We start from the raw sequence: 17,144 nt of genomic DNA, 5'->3' as shown, positions 1-17,144 counted from the left end.
GGAGTTGGCAAGGTCTCCCTCTCCAGGACCCTCCTCTCTGGCAATGCCTGCGGAGGACACCGAAGGCCAAAAGATAGGCTCAGAGCCAAGCACGTCCCCGCAGCCATAGTTGGATAGCGACGAAGGAGATAAGTGCTGGCTGGACCCTCGGCAGGGGTGCAGGGAGAAGCGTGTGCAGCAGAGAGGAAGGCGTGCCAGAGATTAGCTGAGTCACTGGACCACACCCCACAAGGTATAAATGTGGGTGTGGTGGCTGGTTCAGTTTGTGACGAGCAAAAACTGGAAATAATCCATGATCTCTGCGTTACTGGACTTTGCCTGCTTTATCGGACTGCATTTGGATTAATCCTTGTATTGTTGAAACTCTTGCCTGTTTTATCGGAATGCTTGCAGTCTAATCTTTGTTTTGTGTGAGTAAAGTCTGAATTGGCAGCTAGCCACTGGGTTGCTGCCAGCTTTATCTTCAAAGAGTTTTGTCGTGTGGCTTATTAACTCCGGGCCGTCTGTGGGGGTGCGTGTGTGGTACGGGGACAGAACAAAGGCTGAGATGAGAAGGTATACAGGGTTAAGCCAAGAACCATCTCCACTTCCTGCCAGGGTGGTGGGAATATTTTTTATTCATTTCTCCATGTCCTCCCCAAAAAAAAAAAACAGAATGCCTTGTTAGAAGGAATGCCCCTTGTGTGAAAAAAAAGACCCCTCCCCTCCTTTCCCTCCCTCCAGCCTCCTTTTACTCTTTGAGCCTCAACGAGCTTCCAGGCAGCCAGCTGCTGGGTACCGAATTCATTTTGGAGTTTGTTGGTTTTTATTTTTCAACACTTACATTTCATAAATTACACTTTTCCCTTTTGGGGGGGTGGGGGAGAATCCGAGGTGAGGTGGAGGGGGGGAGAAATTCCATTGATAAAAAGTTCGCTGTCCTTTGGAGAACACAGTCTTAATGTTTCAAGGTTCGTTTTTCCATTATTATTATTTTTTTTTCCCCCCCAAAGGAATTGAGGTAGGAAAGGATTTTGTAAACGTGGCGTCTTTTTCCGGAGGCGAAGCGATTTTTTTCCAGGTGCTTTATCTATAGAGTTTTCAGGATGAAATCCCCCAAAAAATCCCACTGCTGGAATCCCAAACGCAGCCAAAGACTTGATCCTGGCAGATCCGTTCAGCTTTCCACAGAGTCTTCTTCTCTGCCCAAAAGAGCATCTCTCTCTTCCGGGACCGGCAGTTTCCTCCGACGATAGGCCAGGAATTGGAACGAGATCTGAAGGTAAAAGAATTAAGGTTTCTGCTTTCTGGGGACTGGACCCAGCACCCACCATTGGCTACAAGAGACTAATATAACATCAAGAAAATCTTTTTCCCTGTGTTTGCTGCCTTGTTTCAAGGACGGGTTTGAAATTTCTCTTCCTCCTCCGGACAATTGCGGGCCGTGGCAGAATTAGGGCAGCTAAGCTACCATATTTTTCAGACTATAAAATGCACCTATCTTTTTGGGGGAGGAAAGCAAGAAAAAAAAAAATCTGCCTCTGCCTCCCAGCAATTTCCCTCCTTGCAGCCAACAGCCTGTTTCAGTTTCAGCACAGCTATTGCCGCCTCCACACACCCAATTTTCAGCCTCTGCATCCCGTTTTCAGCCTCCGTATACCCCATTTTCTGCCCGTTCTGGGTGGTGGGGATCAGAATGGGTGGAAAACGGGGTGCGCGGAGGCCGAAAACGGGGCGCGGAGGCCACAAATGGGATGCGGAGGCCGAAAATGGGGCATGCAGAGGCGACAATTGGCAATGGCAATCCCTGCAGCCTGAAACAGCTGATGGTTGGTAGGCCGATCCAACCAACAATCAGCTGCTTGTGCTAATCAGGCTGTGCTGAAGGTGAAACTGAAACAGGCTGTTTGCTGCAAGGAGGCAAATTGCTGGGAGGCAGAGACCAAAGAGTGGGGGCTGGTGGGTAGGTGGGGCTACATTCGGTGTATAAGATGCACCCAAATTTTCACTCTTTTAGGGAGGAAAAAGTGTGTCTTATACTCTGAAAAATACAGTAATTTCTGAGTTATAGCACTGTTAGTTCTCAAAAAGATAGTTTTTCGTTATCCTGTAAGCCAGTGTTTCTCAACCTTGGTAGCTGGGGGATTCTGGGAGTTGAAGTCCACCCATCTTTAAGCTTCCAAGGTTGAGAAACACTGCTGTAAGCAGTCTCGGAGGGGCTAAAAACGGGAACGGGTGAGATGAAAAAGACAGATTTAAAGGAAGTATCCAGAAGCATAAACTTGCCTTACGTGGCCCTCAGCTGGCGAAGCAAGAAATGTTATTTTAATGAATGTGCTTGGCTCAGAAGGTGGGAGCTCTCGCCTCACCATCAGGAGGCTTGTAAATTCGATCCTAGGTAGAGGTAGATATTTCTCTCTCTGGGCACAATGAGAAAATTGCTTAATATTGCTTAATGCATTTTTTTTTTTTAATTTGATTTATATGCCGCCCTTCTCCGGAGACTCAGGGCGGCTTACAATGCGCTAAGCAATAGCCTTCATCCTTTTGTATATTTATACAAAGTCAGCTTATTGCCCCCACAAACTGGGTCCTCAATTTACCTACCTTAGAAAGGATGGAAGGCTGAGTCAACCTTGAGCCTGGCGAGATTCGAACCTGCAGTAATTGCAGGCAGCTGGTTTTAATAACAGGGTGCTTTAGACCACTGTACTACCAAGGCTCTTTTTAAGCCACCCTGAGTCTCCGGAGAAGGGCGGCATATAAATCGAACTAATAAATAAATATAAATCGAAATCGAACTAATAAATATATATCTGCTGGGAAAAAAAACTCCGTACTGGCAACAGGAAGAGCATCCGGCCAGTAAAACACTCTGCTGGCTCCATTCAATTGACTAGACTCCACCCCGCATGGAATTACGGGGTCGTTAAAAAGATGATCATGCTTGATTTAGGGCACCCCACCTCAGTTCTGACACTACCGTTGACTGCAGTTCAAGAAAGTCTCCGAATCAAAAGTTTATGACACTCTCTTATTTTCCTGGCCTGTCTGAGGGATTCTGTCGCACGTTTAAAAGCAGAAAGAAACCCACCCCACCGACCCCCGTTTCCAGAAAAGGATACCACGACGTCGAGGGACAGAACCCCCAAGCTGCCAACCAGCCAGGGCAAATGATGGATCACGTAATTGGCTTCGGACTGCCCCGGATCCGGGTTTTTCATTAAGACGCTGAGACCGTAGAGTGTATTTCCGAGCATCACCAGAGCGAAAAGAGAGTAAGAGATTCCGGTCGTGCATTTCCTCTTGAACTGTGAGAGAGAGAGAGAAAGAGGGAGAGGGAGAGAGAGAGAGAAAGAGAGAGGGAGGGAAAGGGAGAGAAGGAGAGGGAGAGAAAAAGAAAAGAGGGAGAGAAAGGGAGAGAGAGAGGGAGAGAAAGAAAGAGAGAGAGAGAGAGAAAAGGATTTAAAAGCTTCAGGTGGCCCGTCCAACAGGTAGGCTCTGCACAGCGTTCTTTAACTGTGATTGTTAACATTTAAGCCAGTATTTACTCGGTGGCACCATGGGCTGGGATCACGGCTAGCTTCAAACGAGCTTTGAAGTGGAGGAAGCATATGGCGTGAGTAAACGTGATCGCCTTGTCTTAAATCAGATCAGGGCGTGGGAATAGCCTTAAAATCCTCCCCCCCCCCCAGTTTTCTTCCAACAGATCTCAGATAAGTCTGCTTTTAGCTAGGTTGGGCAACGGTACGCTCAGGGCTGGCAGTCAGATAACAGATTGACAGAGTTGGAAGGGACCTTGTAGGTCATCTAGTCCAACCCCCGGCCCAAGCAGGAGAGACTACACCATTTCTGACAGATGGCAGTCCAGTCTCTGCTTGAAAGCCTCCAGGGATGAAGCTCCCACAACTTCTGAAGGCAACTTCTGTTCCATGGGTGGATTGTTCTCACCGTCAGGAAATTTCTCCTTATTTCCAGGTGATCCTCCTTGATCACTTTCCATCCATTGTTCCTTGTCTGGCCTTTGGGTGCCTTGGAGAACAGCTTGACCCCCTCCTCTCTGTGGCAGCCCCTCAAATATTAGAAGACTGCTATCCTGTCTCCCCTGGTCCTTCTCTTCACTAGACCAGCCATGTCCAGTTCCTGCAACCGTTCATTGTATATTTTAGCCTCCAGTCCCCTCATCATCCTGGTTGCTCTTCTCTGCACTTTTTCTAGAGTCTCAACATCTTTTTTACAGTGTGGTGACCAAAACTGGATGCAGGATTCTAGGTGTGGTCTTACTAAGGCTTTATAGGGTGGTATTAGTACCTCCCTTGATCTTGATTGTATCCCTTTGTTAATGCAATTTAGGATTGCCTTGGCTTTTTTTTGCTGCTGGCTCATATTTAGCTGGTTGTCCACTAAGACTCCAAGATCCCTCTCACAGTCATTGCTATTAAGCCTGGTTTCACCCAGTTTATATGTGTAATTTTGGTTTTTTCTTAAGACTTTACTTTTCCCTACATTGAATTTCATTTTGTTAGATAGGGCCCAGTGTTCGCGTCTGTCAAGATCCATTTGGATCTTTTTTATATATATATTTTTTTTTTATTGAAAAGTTTTATAAGAAATACAAACAATTTTCTCCCCCCCACCCTTTCCCCCTCCCCACATAATAGAAAATGTACATTTTCTTATACATAATGAATCCTACATATACGTTTCCCTTAAAGAAAGCATTAAAATAAGGCATTTTAATTACATTCGGAGTTGCTCTTCTTCTCTTTCTTCCCTCATTCCACAACAAACCTTCTTCTTCTCCTCCTTTCTTTCCCTTCCCTCCCTCTTCTCTCCTACTTTCTCCTTCCTCCTCTCCTACCTCATCCTACTTCCTTTTCGTTCTCTCTTCTTTTCGTTCTCTCTTCCCCCTTCTCACCTTCTCTCCTACTCCTATCCCCTTCCCTTCCTCCTCTCCTTTCTTCCATTCCTCTCCCTCCCTTTCCTCTTCCTACCCTCTCCTCCTCTCTCCTTTCTAACTTCTTTGCTGTGAAATATTTTCCTCCTTTAGTATCTGAGCAACTCCTATATTCTAATCATAGATACTTTCTTTCAGTTTCTTTTCAGATTTATTCTATCTATCTGCATTATCATCCTAATTGTACATTTATTCTTATAATCTTCTATCACAACTTAATATTATCATTTCATTTATTATTACATTTCCCCCACATTTTAACATTTTTAACATTTAACATTTTATTAAATTTGTATACCGCCCTACTCCTGAAGGACTCAGGGCGGTGAACAGCCATAAAATAAAACATATAAATACAATTGCTTTTCTATTAAAACATTTATCTATTCAACACTTTTATCTCAACCCAACCTTTGTCCCTCCCTCCCCACCCCCCCCACCCCATCTGGATCTTGAGCCTATCTTCTAGGGTGTCGGCTATTCCTGCCAGCTTAGTACCATCTGCAAATTTGGCGAGTTCCCCTACTATTCCCTCATCTAAGTCGTTTATGAAGATGTAAGTAACAAGGTTAGAAAGCTGAGATGTACGGGCCATCCGCTGTTACTCAAGAGTTGTAGGCAGAAAGATTGTCCCTTAAAATGAGGGGCTTCCATCCTCGGCAACTTTTAAGGCTTACGGACTTCCAACACCCAGAATGCATGGCGGGCTGAGGAATCCTGGGAGTTGAAGTCCGTAAGCCTTAAAAGTTGCCGAGGATGGACAGCCTTGGAAACATTTTCTGCTTCCTTGGGAAAAAGTTGGAAATTTGAGTCTGGGGCCCTCTTCAGCCCGAACTGCTTCCCAAAAGAGGCCATCCCTTCCGCAGTGGGCTTTCCCCCTTCCCGCTCGAGCAATGCTTACATTGGTGTAGATCTGAGGGACTCGAGAAAGGAGGTAGAGCACCGACGAAGTGGATCCAATCACAAAGCCACAAATTTCCTTCTGGGTGAAAGGCTGTGAAAGAAGACACAAATGAGTGATGGGATGCTGCGGACAAAATATCCCAGCAGGCCCTTGTGGGATCCAGGAGGAAAGAGGCTCGAAGGTAATTGAATGGGAAACCTCGCCACCAGGTGATTTAGTCCGTGGGTTAGTTCGGATAATCCTTTGTTCCCTCCCTTGACTCCACCTGCCACTTCAAAGTGAAACCACTAATCTTTGCTCTAGCATTCTTCCCACCCGAGGGATGCGTTTTTAACTTCCGAAAGATTAACTTGGGAGAAATTTCCCTGGTGAAAAGCAATTATGGGACAACCAGGGGGAACCACAAAAGGCATTTTTATCAATGCTGCTACTTCCGCTGAAGGCGTGGCCAAGGGGCAGACGGGTCTCGATTCTCGGGTAAAGTGGAATTAAAACGGCGCTTGCTTAATTATCTCTTTTTCATCTCTTTCTGCATTTTGTCTTCTAATTTTTCCCAATTTCTCTTGCAATTCTATAGACAGTTTCCTTTTATTTGTATTTCTTCGTATAGTGTAGGGGTCAGCAACCTGCGGCTCCAGAGCCGCATGTGGCTCTTTGGGCCCTCTGCTGTGGCTCCGTGATCCCACCACTGGCTGGCCCCGCTCCTCGCTTTCCCCTCGCAGTCACTCCTCGCCTGGCCTGAGAAGGTAAGGGTGACGGCGGAGGATGGGAGAAATGGCCAGGGCAGAAACAGGGAGATACAGAGAGAGTGCGAGAGAGAGAGAGACATAGAGAGATACAGGGAGAGAGGGAGGTAGGGGAGAGAGAGATGTCAAAAGGATTTTGTGGTTCCCGGTGTTTTTTAACAACTGGTTCTCTGCCTTAATGACCGGCTGGGTAGGCATGGTTGGGGGGGTGTCATGTGACTGGTGGGAGTGACATTGAGTTGGCCACGCCCACCCAGGTTTTGTGGCTCCCGGTGTTTTCTTTTCTGTGGGAAACGGGTCCAAATGGCTCTTCGAGTATTTAAGGTTGCAGCCCCCTGGTATAGTGTATGCCATTGTTAAGACCCCACACGTAAGCTTTAGTTGTGCCCCACAGGTTTTCAATAGTTGTTTGTTCACTCCAATTTTCCTGTAGGAGAAACCCTAATTCTTTTTCTATGTGTTGAAACGTAATTTTTTTCTTTCGTTATCCTTTGATTTATAGTCCATCTCTTTTTCCTTTCTTCCCCCCCTTTCCATTTGACTATTAATGGATTATGATCTGCCCAAGTATTGGAGTTTATTTCTATTTCCTCTACATTTGGAGACTTGGTGGAGCAGCGGACTAAAGTGCTGTTAACTAGCACTTAGCTACCAGCTGCCTGCAATTACTGCGAGTTCAAATCTCACCAGGCTCAAGGTTGACTCAGCCTTCCATCCTTTCTAAGGTAGGTAAATTGAGGACCCAGTTGTGGGGGCAATAAGCTGACTTTGTATAAATATACAAAAGTATGAAGGCTATTGCTTAGCGCATTGTAAGCCGCCCTGAGTCTCCGGAGAAGGGCGGCATATAAATCGAACCAATAAATAAATAAATAATTTTTTTCCTGTTTCTGGATCCATCTATCCAGACACAAATCCTAATGTTGAATTATTGGGTTCCACAAACTTTAATCAGTTATAAAGACAACGGAACGCGCTGTAACTTCTTTTATACGTTTTATAGTCATTCATATAGGTAAAAGTTCCCCTCGCACCTATGTACTAGTCGTTCCTGACTCTAGGGGGCGGTGCTCATCTCCATTTCAAAGCCGAAGAGCCAGCGCTGTCCGAAGACGTCTCCATGGTCATGTGGCCGGCATGACTCAACGCCAAGGGCGCACGGAACGCTGTTCCCTTCCCACCAAAGGTGGTCCCTATTTTTCTACTTGCATTTTTTTACGTGCTTTCGAACTGCTAGGTTGGCAGAAGCTGGGACAAGCAACGGGAGCTCACCCCATTACGCAGCACTAGGGATTCGAATGGCCGAACTGCTGACCTTTCGATCGATAAGCTCAGCATCTTCTTAGCCACTGAGCTACCGCATCTCGGTAATCTTCCCAACTACTGCTCATCTTTACATCGTCCCCATTTCGACGGGATTTAAACACACCGCAACTGTTGGCGATGGCAGTTTAGTCTTTGCGAGACATTGAAGGTCAGTTGTGGCTTTACCTCCCAGCCTGATGGATAATCCGCAGAGGATAAAAGCCTCCTGCTTTTGAACATCCTTCCATCACCGCCCAGGTGAGAAGAGGCAGGTCCCCCCTGCCAGGCGGGCGTCAACGTCGCTCCCAGGACCACGAATGCAAAGACAGCGTTGATCGAAGCCGAAACTGAGGAAGGGGAGAAATGTTGGATTAGGGGTTAAAAGTCTGTCTTGGTTTTTTTTTTTTTTTTTGTCTTGTCTGTGCCGTCAGACAAATTTACTAAAAAAAGGAGAAACTCCCTCTCTCTCCCATCAGCATAATCTTTTTCTGGCGGCTGCTTTGCAAAGCAGAAATAACGAACAAAAAAACCCACAGACCCGTCATCTAAACCTTTCAAGAGATTCAAAACAGAAAGAGATAAGATCGAGGGGGAACCCAGCTTTCTGCGGAGAGGAAACGGTTCAAAATTGCACACTTGAATGTGTGCGAAAAGCTTTAGCGCGAAGAGCAGAGGCCCCGCAAAATTGCAACTTCTGTTCGAAGGGTGCAAGGATGTGTATTCTCCCATTATAATAATTTTTTAAAAAAATGGGGGGGGGGGGAACCTGTCTCCATGCCTAGGTATAAAACCACAATTCTGTCAGAATTTGTGCAGCACATCCAGCCAGCACACAATTAAATGAACTTCAGCAGGGTTCAATTATATATCTGAAATTGCTTTATATGCAATACCCATGCAGTGGAAGTCAGCATACAAAATCAGGAACATAGAAGCCATATTCATAGCAGCAAGTCATCACAGAGTAGAGAGATGCCAAGCAGTGGTGAAACACATTTTTTTAAAACTACTGGTTTTGTGGACGTGGCTTGGCGGGCATGGCAGGAGAAGGATACTGCAAAATCTCCATTCCCACCCCACTCCTGGGGGAAGGATATTGCAAAATCCCCATTCCCACCCCACTACTGCAGCCAGCCAGAGGTGGTATTTGCTGGTTCTCAAAATTTCCGCTATGGGTTCGTCAAACTACTCAAAATTTCCGCTACGGGTTCTCCAGAACCTGTCAGAACCTGCTGGATTTCACCCCTGCTACAGAGGCTAATATTTTGTACAGGGGCACCAAAGTTACAGAGTCCAAACCAACTCTTATATACAGTTCAGCAAAGTCTAAGCCACGCCCAGGCTCCAAACTGCCTCTTACGGCCCCATACAAACAAATACTATGTTTCAGTTTCCAAACAGTCCTCATTGGCTGACTGTTTACCATGTCTATCCAAACAGTCCCCACTGGCTGATCTGTTGCCATGTCTATCCAATCCCCATTGGCTGACCTGTTACCATGTCTATCCAAACAGTCCCCATTGGCTAACCTGTTGCCATGTCTATCTAATCCCTATTGGCTGACCTGTTACCATGTCTATCCAAACAGTCCCCATTGGTTGACCTGTTGCCATGTCTACCCAAACAGTCCCCATTGGCTGACCTGTTACCATGTCTATTCCAGTCTATGAACGTTCATACTCTGACAAATTCCCTCCCCCTCTCCAGAGGTATTCAGCCGGTTCGGACCAGCGAACCGGTAGTGGCAACCTGCAGGTGGTCCTACATTGCTGTGTTTTTGACACCACATGCATTTGCGGACGGCGTGCGAGCGAATTGCCGTGTTTTGTGATGCCGCACGCTCACATTTCCGGTGCTGGCCAAACCGGTTGTTACAGTATGCGAAGCCCACCTTTGCCCCTCTCCCCAGCTTAGCATCCAAACGGTCCTTTGAATTAAGCCCCGATTTTGAGCCGAAATCTCGGGGGATATTTCCCCGTGGCAACAATTTCAAAAAATGGGAGTTTTATAGGTCTCGGCGTCTCCCTCTCTCTCTCCCATTAGCGGATGTCAAACTTACAGACTCTGTTTTGATTCTTGACTTTGTAATAGACGTAGAGAGAGATCATGAGCAAATCGGCCAGCACGTAGTAAATGGCGGTGTATACCTGGGGAAGGAGAAAGAGAAGCTGAGCGGGAATTCTGGGGATAATTAAGAGAGAAGCTTTATTTTAACCTCTGGAACTCTCGGCTTGAAGATGGGGCTAAAGTTGGGTGGAAACGATCTCACAGACGACCCTCACTTTGTCAAGGACCTAGGAGTACTCATCTCAAACGATCTAAGCCCCAGAGCTCACTGTAACAGCATTGCCAAAAAGGCATTAAGAGTTTTTGCGAAGCTTCTTCTCCGGTAATATTGAACTTCAAACTAGGGCATACAAAACCTTTGCCAGACCAATTCTTGAATACAGCTCATCCGCCTGGAATCCACACTGTATATCGGACATTAACACGATTGAGCAGGTCCAGAGGTATTTCACGAGATGAGTCCTCCACTCAGGGGTGAAATCCAAAATTTTTCCCTACGGGTTCTGTGGGCGTGGTTTGGTGGGCGTGGCAGGTGAAGGATATTGTAAAATCTCCATTCCCACCCCACTCTGGGGCCAGCCAGAGGTGGTATTTGCCGGTTCTCCGAACTACTCAAAATTTCCGCTACCGGTTCTCCAGAACCTGTTAGAACCTGCTGGATTTCACCCCTGCCTCCACTCCTCTGCTCACAACAAGAATGTCACCAGGCTTAAAATTTTGGTCTTGGACAACCTGGAACTACGCCGCCTTTGGTCTGACCTAAGCGTAGTACACAAAATTGTCTGCTACAACGTCCTACCTGTCAACAACTTCTTCAGCTTCAACCTCAATGATACACGGGCAAACAATCGATACAAACTCAAGGTAAACCGCTCCAAACTCGATTGCAAAAAATAGCAACAGAGTGAGTGATCAACACCTGGAATGCACTACCTTACTCCGTTGTTACATCCTCAAACCCTCATCGCTTCAGCCTCAAACTGTCTACCGTGGACTTCACCCCATTCCTAAGAGGTCCATAAAGGGGGCGCACATAAGTGCACCAGCGTGCCTACCGTCCCTGTCCTACTGTCCCCATTTATCTGTATTTACTTCCTTTTTTCATGTTTATGTTTATTTTTATTTATTTATTTTATTCAATTTGTATACCGCCCTTCTCCTAGTGGACTCAGGGCGGTGCACAGCCAGAAACTAAAACACATAACAATACAAAATTTAAAATTATTAAAAGAATTATATACTTTGCCCCAAATTTAAAACAATTCGAATTAAAACCCATTAACAGATTAAAAGCTAAACAATTAAAAACCTAAAACTATAGGTATGTTCATACCTATACCTGCTATCTTGTACTTGTTTGACAAACAAACAAACAAATAAATAATTGGAAAGGAAGGGAATCCCAAGGACCCACAACGATGATGGCTTTGGGCATCTTTTGCAGAATTGAGGACTGGGACCAGCAGATTAAAAAACGTTGCTTTTTTTTCAGTTTCTTACCTGCAACGGAAGCTGATCAGCCAAGAAAGACCCGACTAAGTTCAGTGAATCACCTCCGAGCCATCCCAGCAGGAAGTAAACGGACAGGGCCTGGTCCATGATGCCAGTTTTACAGGCCAGGTAGAACTGACTGCGTGGAAAAGTGGAGGGAGCAAAGAATTAAAGAGGAAGCATCAGGGTCAGAGGTGGGGTTTCAGCAGGTTCTGACCGGTTCTGGAGAACCGGTAGCGGAAATTTTGAGTCGTTCGGAGAACCGGTAGTAAAAATTCTGACTGGCCCTGCCCCCATCTATTCTCTACCTCCCGAGTCCCAGCTGATCAGGAGGAAATGGGGATTTTGCAGTATCCTTTCCCTGGATTGGGGAGGGAATGGAGATTTTATAGTATCCTTTCCCTGCCACGCCCACCAAGCCAAGCCACGCCCACCAAGCCACGCCCACAGAACCGGTAATAAAAAATGTTGAAATCCATCACTGATCAGGGTCACCCCTCACCAGCAAATTGATTGTGGGCTGGGGCTGATGGGAAAGGAAGTCCGGGGTCCGATGACAAGGGAAGTGCACTCTTAATTGTGTCATTCTGCACAGGATGGAAGTTTAAACCACCCAGAAGAGGCTTTTAAGGAGGAATTTTATTTATTTTGGCTGCAACTGATGGTTGCCCGAACAGCTCTGCGTTTGAAAGGGGTTGCTGGAGGTGATATTTCAAAAGCCGCCCACAGCCAGGTGTGTCAGGATACCTGGCCGTTTCCTTTGTCTCTGTCCCAGGAAATGAGTCACCTCCGTTTTGTCATTCCCCAATGTGCGGCCACTTATCTGTCAGTCAAACCAGGGAAGGAAGGGAGGGAGGGAGGGAGGGAGGGAGGGAGGGAAGGAAGGAAGGAAGGAAAGAAAGATGGGAATAGGGAGGGAGGGAGGGAGGAAGAGAGATGGGAATAGGGCGGGATGGAGGAAGGGAGGAGATGAGAATGTGGAGAGAGGGAGGGAGGAAGGGGGAGGAAGGAAGGAAAAAGGTGGGAATGGGGAGGGAAGGAAGGAGGAAAGGAAGCAAGGAGAGAGATGGGAATGGGGAGGGAAGAAGGAAGGGGAAGGAAGGAGAGATGGGAATGGGGAGGGAGGAAAGGAAGGAAGAGAGAGGAATAGGGAGGGATGGAGGAAAGAAGGAAGGAGAGAAATGAGAATGGGGAGGGAGGGAAGGAAGGAAGGAGAGATGGGAATAGGGAGGGAGAGAGGGAGGAAAGAAGGAAGGAAGGAAAGAAAGAAAGATGGGAATGGGGAGGGAGGGAAGGAGGAAAGGAAGGAAGGAGAGGGGAATTGGGTGGGATGGAGGAAAGAAGGAAGGAAGGGGAAGGGAGGAAAGGAAAGAGATGGGAATAGGGAGGGAGGAAAAAAGGAAGGAAAGAAAGATGGGACTGGGGAGGGAGGGAAGGAGGAAAGGAAGGAAGGAGAGATGGGAATAGGGTGGGACAGGAAGGAAGAAGAGAGATGAGAATGGGGAGGGAGGGGGAGGAAGGAAGGAAAGAAAAAAACGATGGGAATAGGGAGGGATGGTGGAAGGAAGAAGAGAGATGAGAATGGGGAGGGAGGAAGGAAAGGAAGGAAGGAGAGATGGGAATAGGGAGGGATGGAGGAAGGAAGGAAGGAAGGAGCCAGCCAACTGGCACCCCTAGCACAAAATTCCCAGCCTGCCCCTTCTAACTGGCCCCCGATACAGGGTGAAGACCCCCCCTCCCCGCCACTCGTTTACTCACGGGAAGGAAGCCCCAGCAAAACAGGCGATGGAGACCAGGCCCAGCACCACACTGGCGATGTCCCAGCCATCCCGCGCGCACTCATGGAAGACATTCAGGATCCACTCCGAACCGTTGACACAATCCGAGGCATTCCCGCTGGGAAAGCTGAACTTGTGAGGATGAGCAAACATGGCGGGAAGGAGGCGCTGGGAGTCACTGGAAATTCAAAGCAGCCCCTCCCATTGTGAACTGGGAACCTGTAAAAGGAAGAAGAGAGATGGGATTCGCTGGGATTGGCCCAACCGCAGATTAAAATAAAACAAAATATTTTTGTTTTTTGTATAACAAAAAACAAAAAAACCCCGGGAAAATGAATTTTTTAAAAAAGAAAATACGTATTTTCACTTCCATTTCCCCCCCCCCCCCCGGAGTATTTCAGTCGCTCCTGGAACGGAACTTTGCATTAAAAAATAAAATAAAAAATAACACTGACATCCCCCCCTTAAACTGAAGCTGTTCCCTATCCTGGTCACGAGACGTCCGTAAAACCAACCCACAAGCTCGGAGAACCAATCTTCACCCCTCCTACACCCGAGCTACAGATTATTCGCCGCTATTGCAAAATAAATAATCTAGTTCCGCGATGGCGAACCTATGGCACGCGTGCCGGAACTATATCTGTGGGCACGCAAATGTTGCCCTAGCTCAGCTCCAGTGCGCATGCGCGCGCCGGCCAGCTGATTTTCTAGCCTTCCGGGCTCACTGGAAGTCAGGAAACTAGCCGTTTCTGGCCTCCGGGGGTGGGTGGGTGAGGAAGGCTGTTTTTGCCCTCCCCAGGCTCCAAGGAAGCCTCTGGAGCCTGGAGAGGGCGAAAAATGGGCCTACCATGCCCACCATGCCAAAAGCGAGGGGAGTGGGAGAGGGGTCCCGTGTGCGTGCGCGGGGTGGATGAGGCACATTGAATTATGGATGTGGGCACGCGCGACCCCTCCCCACAATCCCCCCGCTTTTGGCACGTGACGGCAAAAATCACTCGTCTAGTTCTTCTGCCGCGAAAATTAAGTACCTAGGTTTGCAAACGGGTTGCGAATAATTTTTTTTTTTTAATTAGAAAAGTTTTATTTTATTTTTTTTATTTATTATTGAATTTCTATACCGCCCTACTCCCGAAGGACTCAGGGATGAGTCACAGCCATGAAATAAAACACATAGATATACAAAATTTAAAATCGAATAAAATGAATTAAATAAATTTGGCTGAATTAATACCCATAATTTAAGATACCCATATTTTAAAATACATTAAAAATTTAGAATTTACACTAAGGTGTAAGTGTACTTTTACAAGTACAAATTTTCCCATTTCCCCCCACTTTCCCTCCCTAACCCTCCCTAGCCCTCCCCTCCTCCCATGACTTCCCCAAGGTGAAATCCAAATCCACATCATATTATATCATACTTTACCGCCCTTCTAATCTCCCCCCTGTGTACTATACATTTCTACATAACATTGAACTATTCTACCCCCTATATACTATACATTTCTACACAACATTCAACTAAAAGCTATCTGATACTTCCTAGTTTGGTATTTATTCTGCACATAATCTATCCATTTCTTCCACTCCCATGCATAAGTCTCTTGAGTCCGGTCTTTTAAGGGTTGCAAATAAATATTGTGACCCCCTCCCAGCTTTCCTCCAGCTCCCATTCCAATATTTCAAAGACCAAGTGACTTAATTTACTTCGCTGGACCCCCCCCCCCCCCCCGGTGTTCAGTGGCAGTATATCTGAGACTAAGACCAAGTGGCTTAATTTACTTCGCTGGACCCCCCCATGTTCAGTGGCAGTATATCTGAGGCTAGTCTGAAAGAGCCTTGGTAGTACAGTGGTCTAAGGCACCCTGTTATTAAGCTGGTTATTAAGACCAGATGCCTGCAATTACTGCAGGTTCGAATCTCACCAGGCTCAAGGTTGACTCAGCCTTCCATCCTTCCTAAGGTAGGTAAATTGAGGACCCAGTTTGTGGGGGCAATAAGCTGACTTTGTATAAATATACAAAAGGATGAAGGCTATTGCTTAGCGCATTGTAAGCCGCCCTGAGTCTCCGGAGAAGGGCAGCATATAAATCAAATTTAAAAAAAAACAAAAACGCTGCTACCTTTCGCCGTGGAGGTAAATCCCCAGCCTTTGCTGGAAAAGGGGGACGTGGGCTGGGGACAAACACTCCTCTCCCCTTTGCTGTGACTCATCTAGATGTTCTCATGTGACCCCAGCAGCAGCTGATCCAGCATCCGCAATCAAACCTTATCAGCACTTTCCAGGTTCAAACCGCTTGGCCAGCAAGAAGGGGCCTGCCTCCCCCTCCCCTATTCGGAAGACTTTGGTCTTCGGATAGTCAACCCCCCTCCCCAAAATATGCCGCCAAGGAAGCCTCTTCCCCTCACCCCACCATTTCTCCAGCCGCTGGAATAAATAGATCAAGGTTAATAACAGAAAGACCAAAGCGTGTGGATGATTCATCCCTGCCGGGAAAGGAGCGAGTTCAAGATTGACCAAGGCTTATTTTTTGCTTTCGAAATCGTCCCGAAAAGACCTTGTTTTTTGGTTCAGGCTTGAGAAGACAAATCACGGATAAACCAGAAAGGCTTTGGGGGTCGGGGGTGGGGGTGGGGGAGGCTTATGGATTCTGTGGTCTGTTTTTAGCCCCTCCTGAACTAGCCAGAATTAAGCCAGTTTACGGGAAGGCTGACCTACTCCTGTTGTAAGGTTGAAAAAAAAAAAAAGCTTTGGAGCTGGTGGGCTTCCTTAAGTCTCAGCGGGCCGGGGATTTTGGGGAGGTGTAGTCCACACTCCCCGGGGGGGGGGGTCCCACAATTAAAAACCTGGCTAGGTGGGCTCAGTGGCTAAGACGCTGAGCTTGCCGATCAGAACCACTTGTCGGCGGTTCGAATCCCTCGTTCCGGGTGTGAGCAGGGGATTGGAGTAGATGACCTCCAAGGTCCCTTCCAGCTCTGTTAATGACGGAAGGGATGAAGGCCTTCCCATCGGGAGCTGGACCCCCAACCCACTTTTAGAGATGCTCAGGGTGGGAGTCAGATTGCCCGGTTCCCACGGAAAGCTTGAGATGGGGTGGGCTGCTTTCCCTCACCCCCCCTCCCCAATCCTTCCCCTTCCTTTGGGGGTGGGGGAGGTCTGGAGAGACCCCAGCCCCCCCCACACCCTTCCCCATTCATCACCTGGCTGGCTCACCTGCCTCCCCTTTCTCAAGGGCCAGCATCCCTCACCTGCCCAGGTGTGTCTTAGCCAGGTCTGCTCGGGTGTGGTGGTGGTGGGGTTATTTTTTTGGGGGGGGAAGGAAAGGAGGAATGCAAGGAGCTGGGTTCAAAAGAGGGGCATCCGACTCACCGGCCCCCTTCCTTTGGTATGGGGTTTTTTTTTCTTTCCTCTCTGGCTGCCCGGCCGGAGGGGCGATGGGGAGAAGGCGGATTTGTAGCGCGGGTTGCTCAGCCGGGAGGCTTTTGCGGGCTTGTTTTGGGGCGCCTCCTTCGCCAGCGATGACGAAGCCCCGGAGGAGCCCTGCCCGCTGCTGACTCGGCCGACAGGCTCAGCTGATCGCCCCCGGCTCCGCCTCACCGGGAGGGACTCGGCTGGCTGGCTGGCTGGCTCTGTGTTTTTGTGTGTCTCTCTCTGTGTGTGTCTCTCTCTCTCTCTCTCTCTCTCTCTCTGTGTGTCTCTGTGTGTGTGTGTGTTTGTGTGTCTGTCACACGTAAATGACTAACCCTGTGATTGATTGATGTATATATCAAAAGGATGTAAATATTAATTCCCTTTTCCAATAACCAGCCCCTTATAACTCCTCCTTACCTTGGCTCCCCCTCCTTGGTATATAAGCCCCATCCCGCTCCTTCGTCTCTTGGGCTCTCTCTCCTGTCATGGTATCTGTTAAGATGTT

The 17,144-nt window shown here is 47.6% G+C and overlaps 1 protein-coding gene across 2 annotated transcripts; it reads right to left on the bottom strand.

The window, feature by feature from the left end:
• Positions 1-723: 723 nt before the first annotated feature.
• On the bottom strand, positions 724-16,724 carry SLC66A1 (solute carrier family 66 member 1). Of its 2 annotated transcripts, XM_070956098.1 has the most exons (8): positions 16,598-16,724; positions 13,208-13,446; positions 11,459-11,588; positions 9,951-10,038; positions 8,078-8,238; positions 5,838-5,930; positions 3,105-3,290; positions 724-1,255 (listed from the first exon to the last, which is right to left on the bottom strand). In XM_070956098.1, exons 2-8 carry the CDS (start codon positions 13,378-13,380, stop codon positions 1,157-1,159), a joined length of 930 nt encoding a protein of 309 aa, XP_070812199.1. In that variant the 5' UTR covers positions 13,381-13,446; positions 16,598-16,724; the 3' UTR covers positions 724-1,156. The 2 variants fall into 2 exon arrangements, with proteins under 2 accessions (XP_070812199.1, XP_070812198.1); XM_070956097.1 differs by lacking the exon at positions 724-1,255 and having other exon boundaries at positions 2,949-3,290.
• Positions 16,725-17,144: the final 420 nt, after the last annotated feature.

The sequence above is a fragment of the Pituophis catenifer genome, unplaced genomic scaffold (genome assembly GCF_029215685.1).
Source record: "Pituophis catenifer annectens isolate HBS135680 unplaced genomic scaffold, rPitCat1.0.hap2 SCAF_18, whole genome shotgun sequence".
NCBI classification, from domain to species: domain Eukaryota; kingdom Metazoa; phylum Chordata; class Lepidosauria; order Squamata; family Colubridae; genus Pituophis; species Pituophis catenifer.
This window is presented reverse-complemented; position numbering and strand designations above follow the sequence as displayed.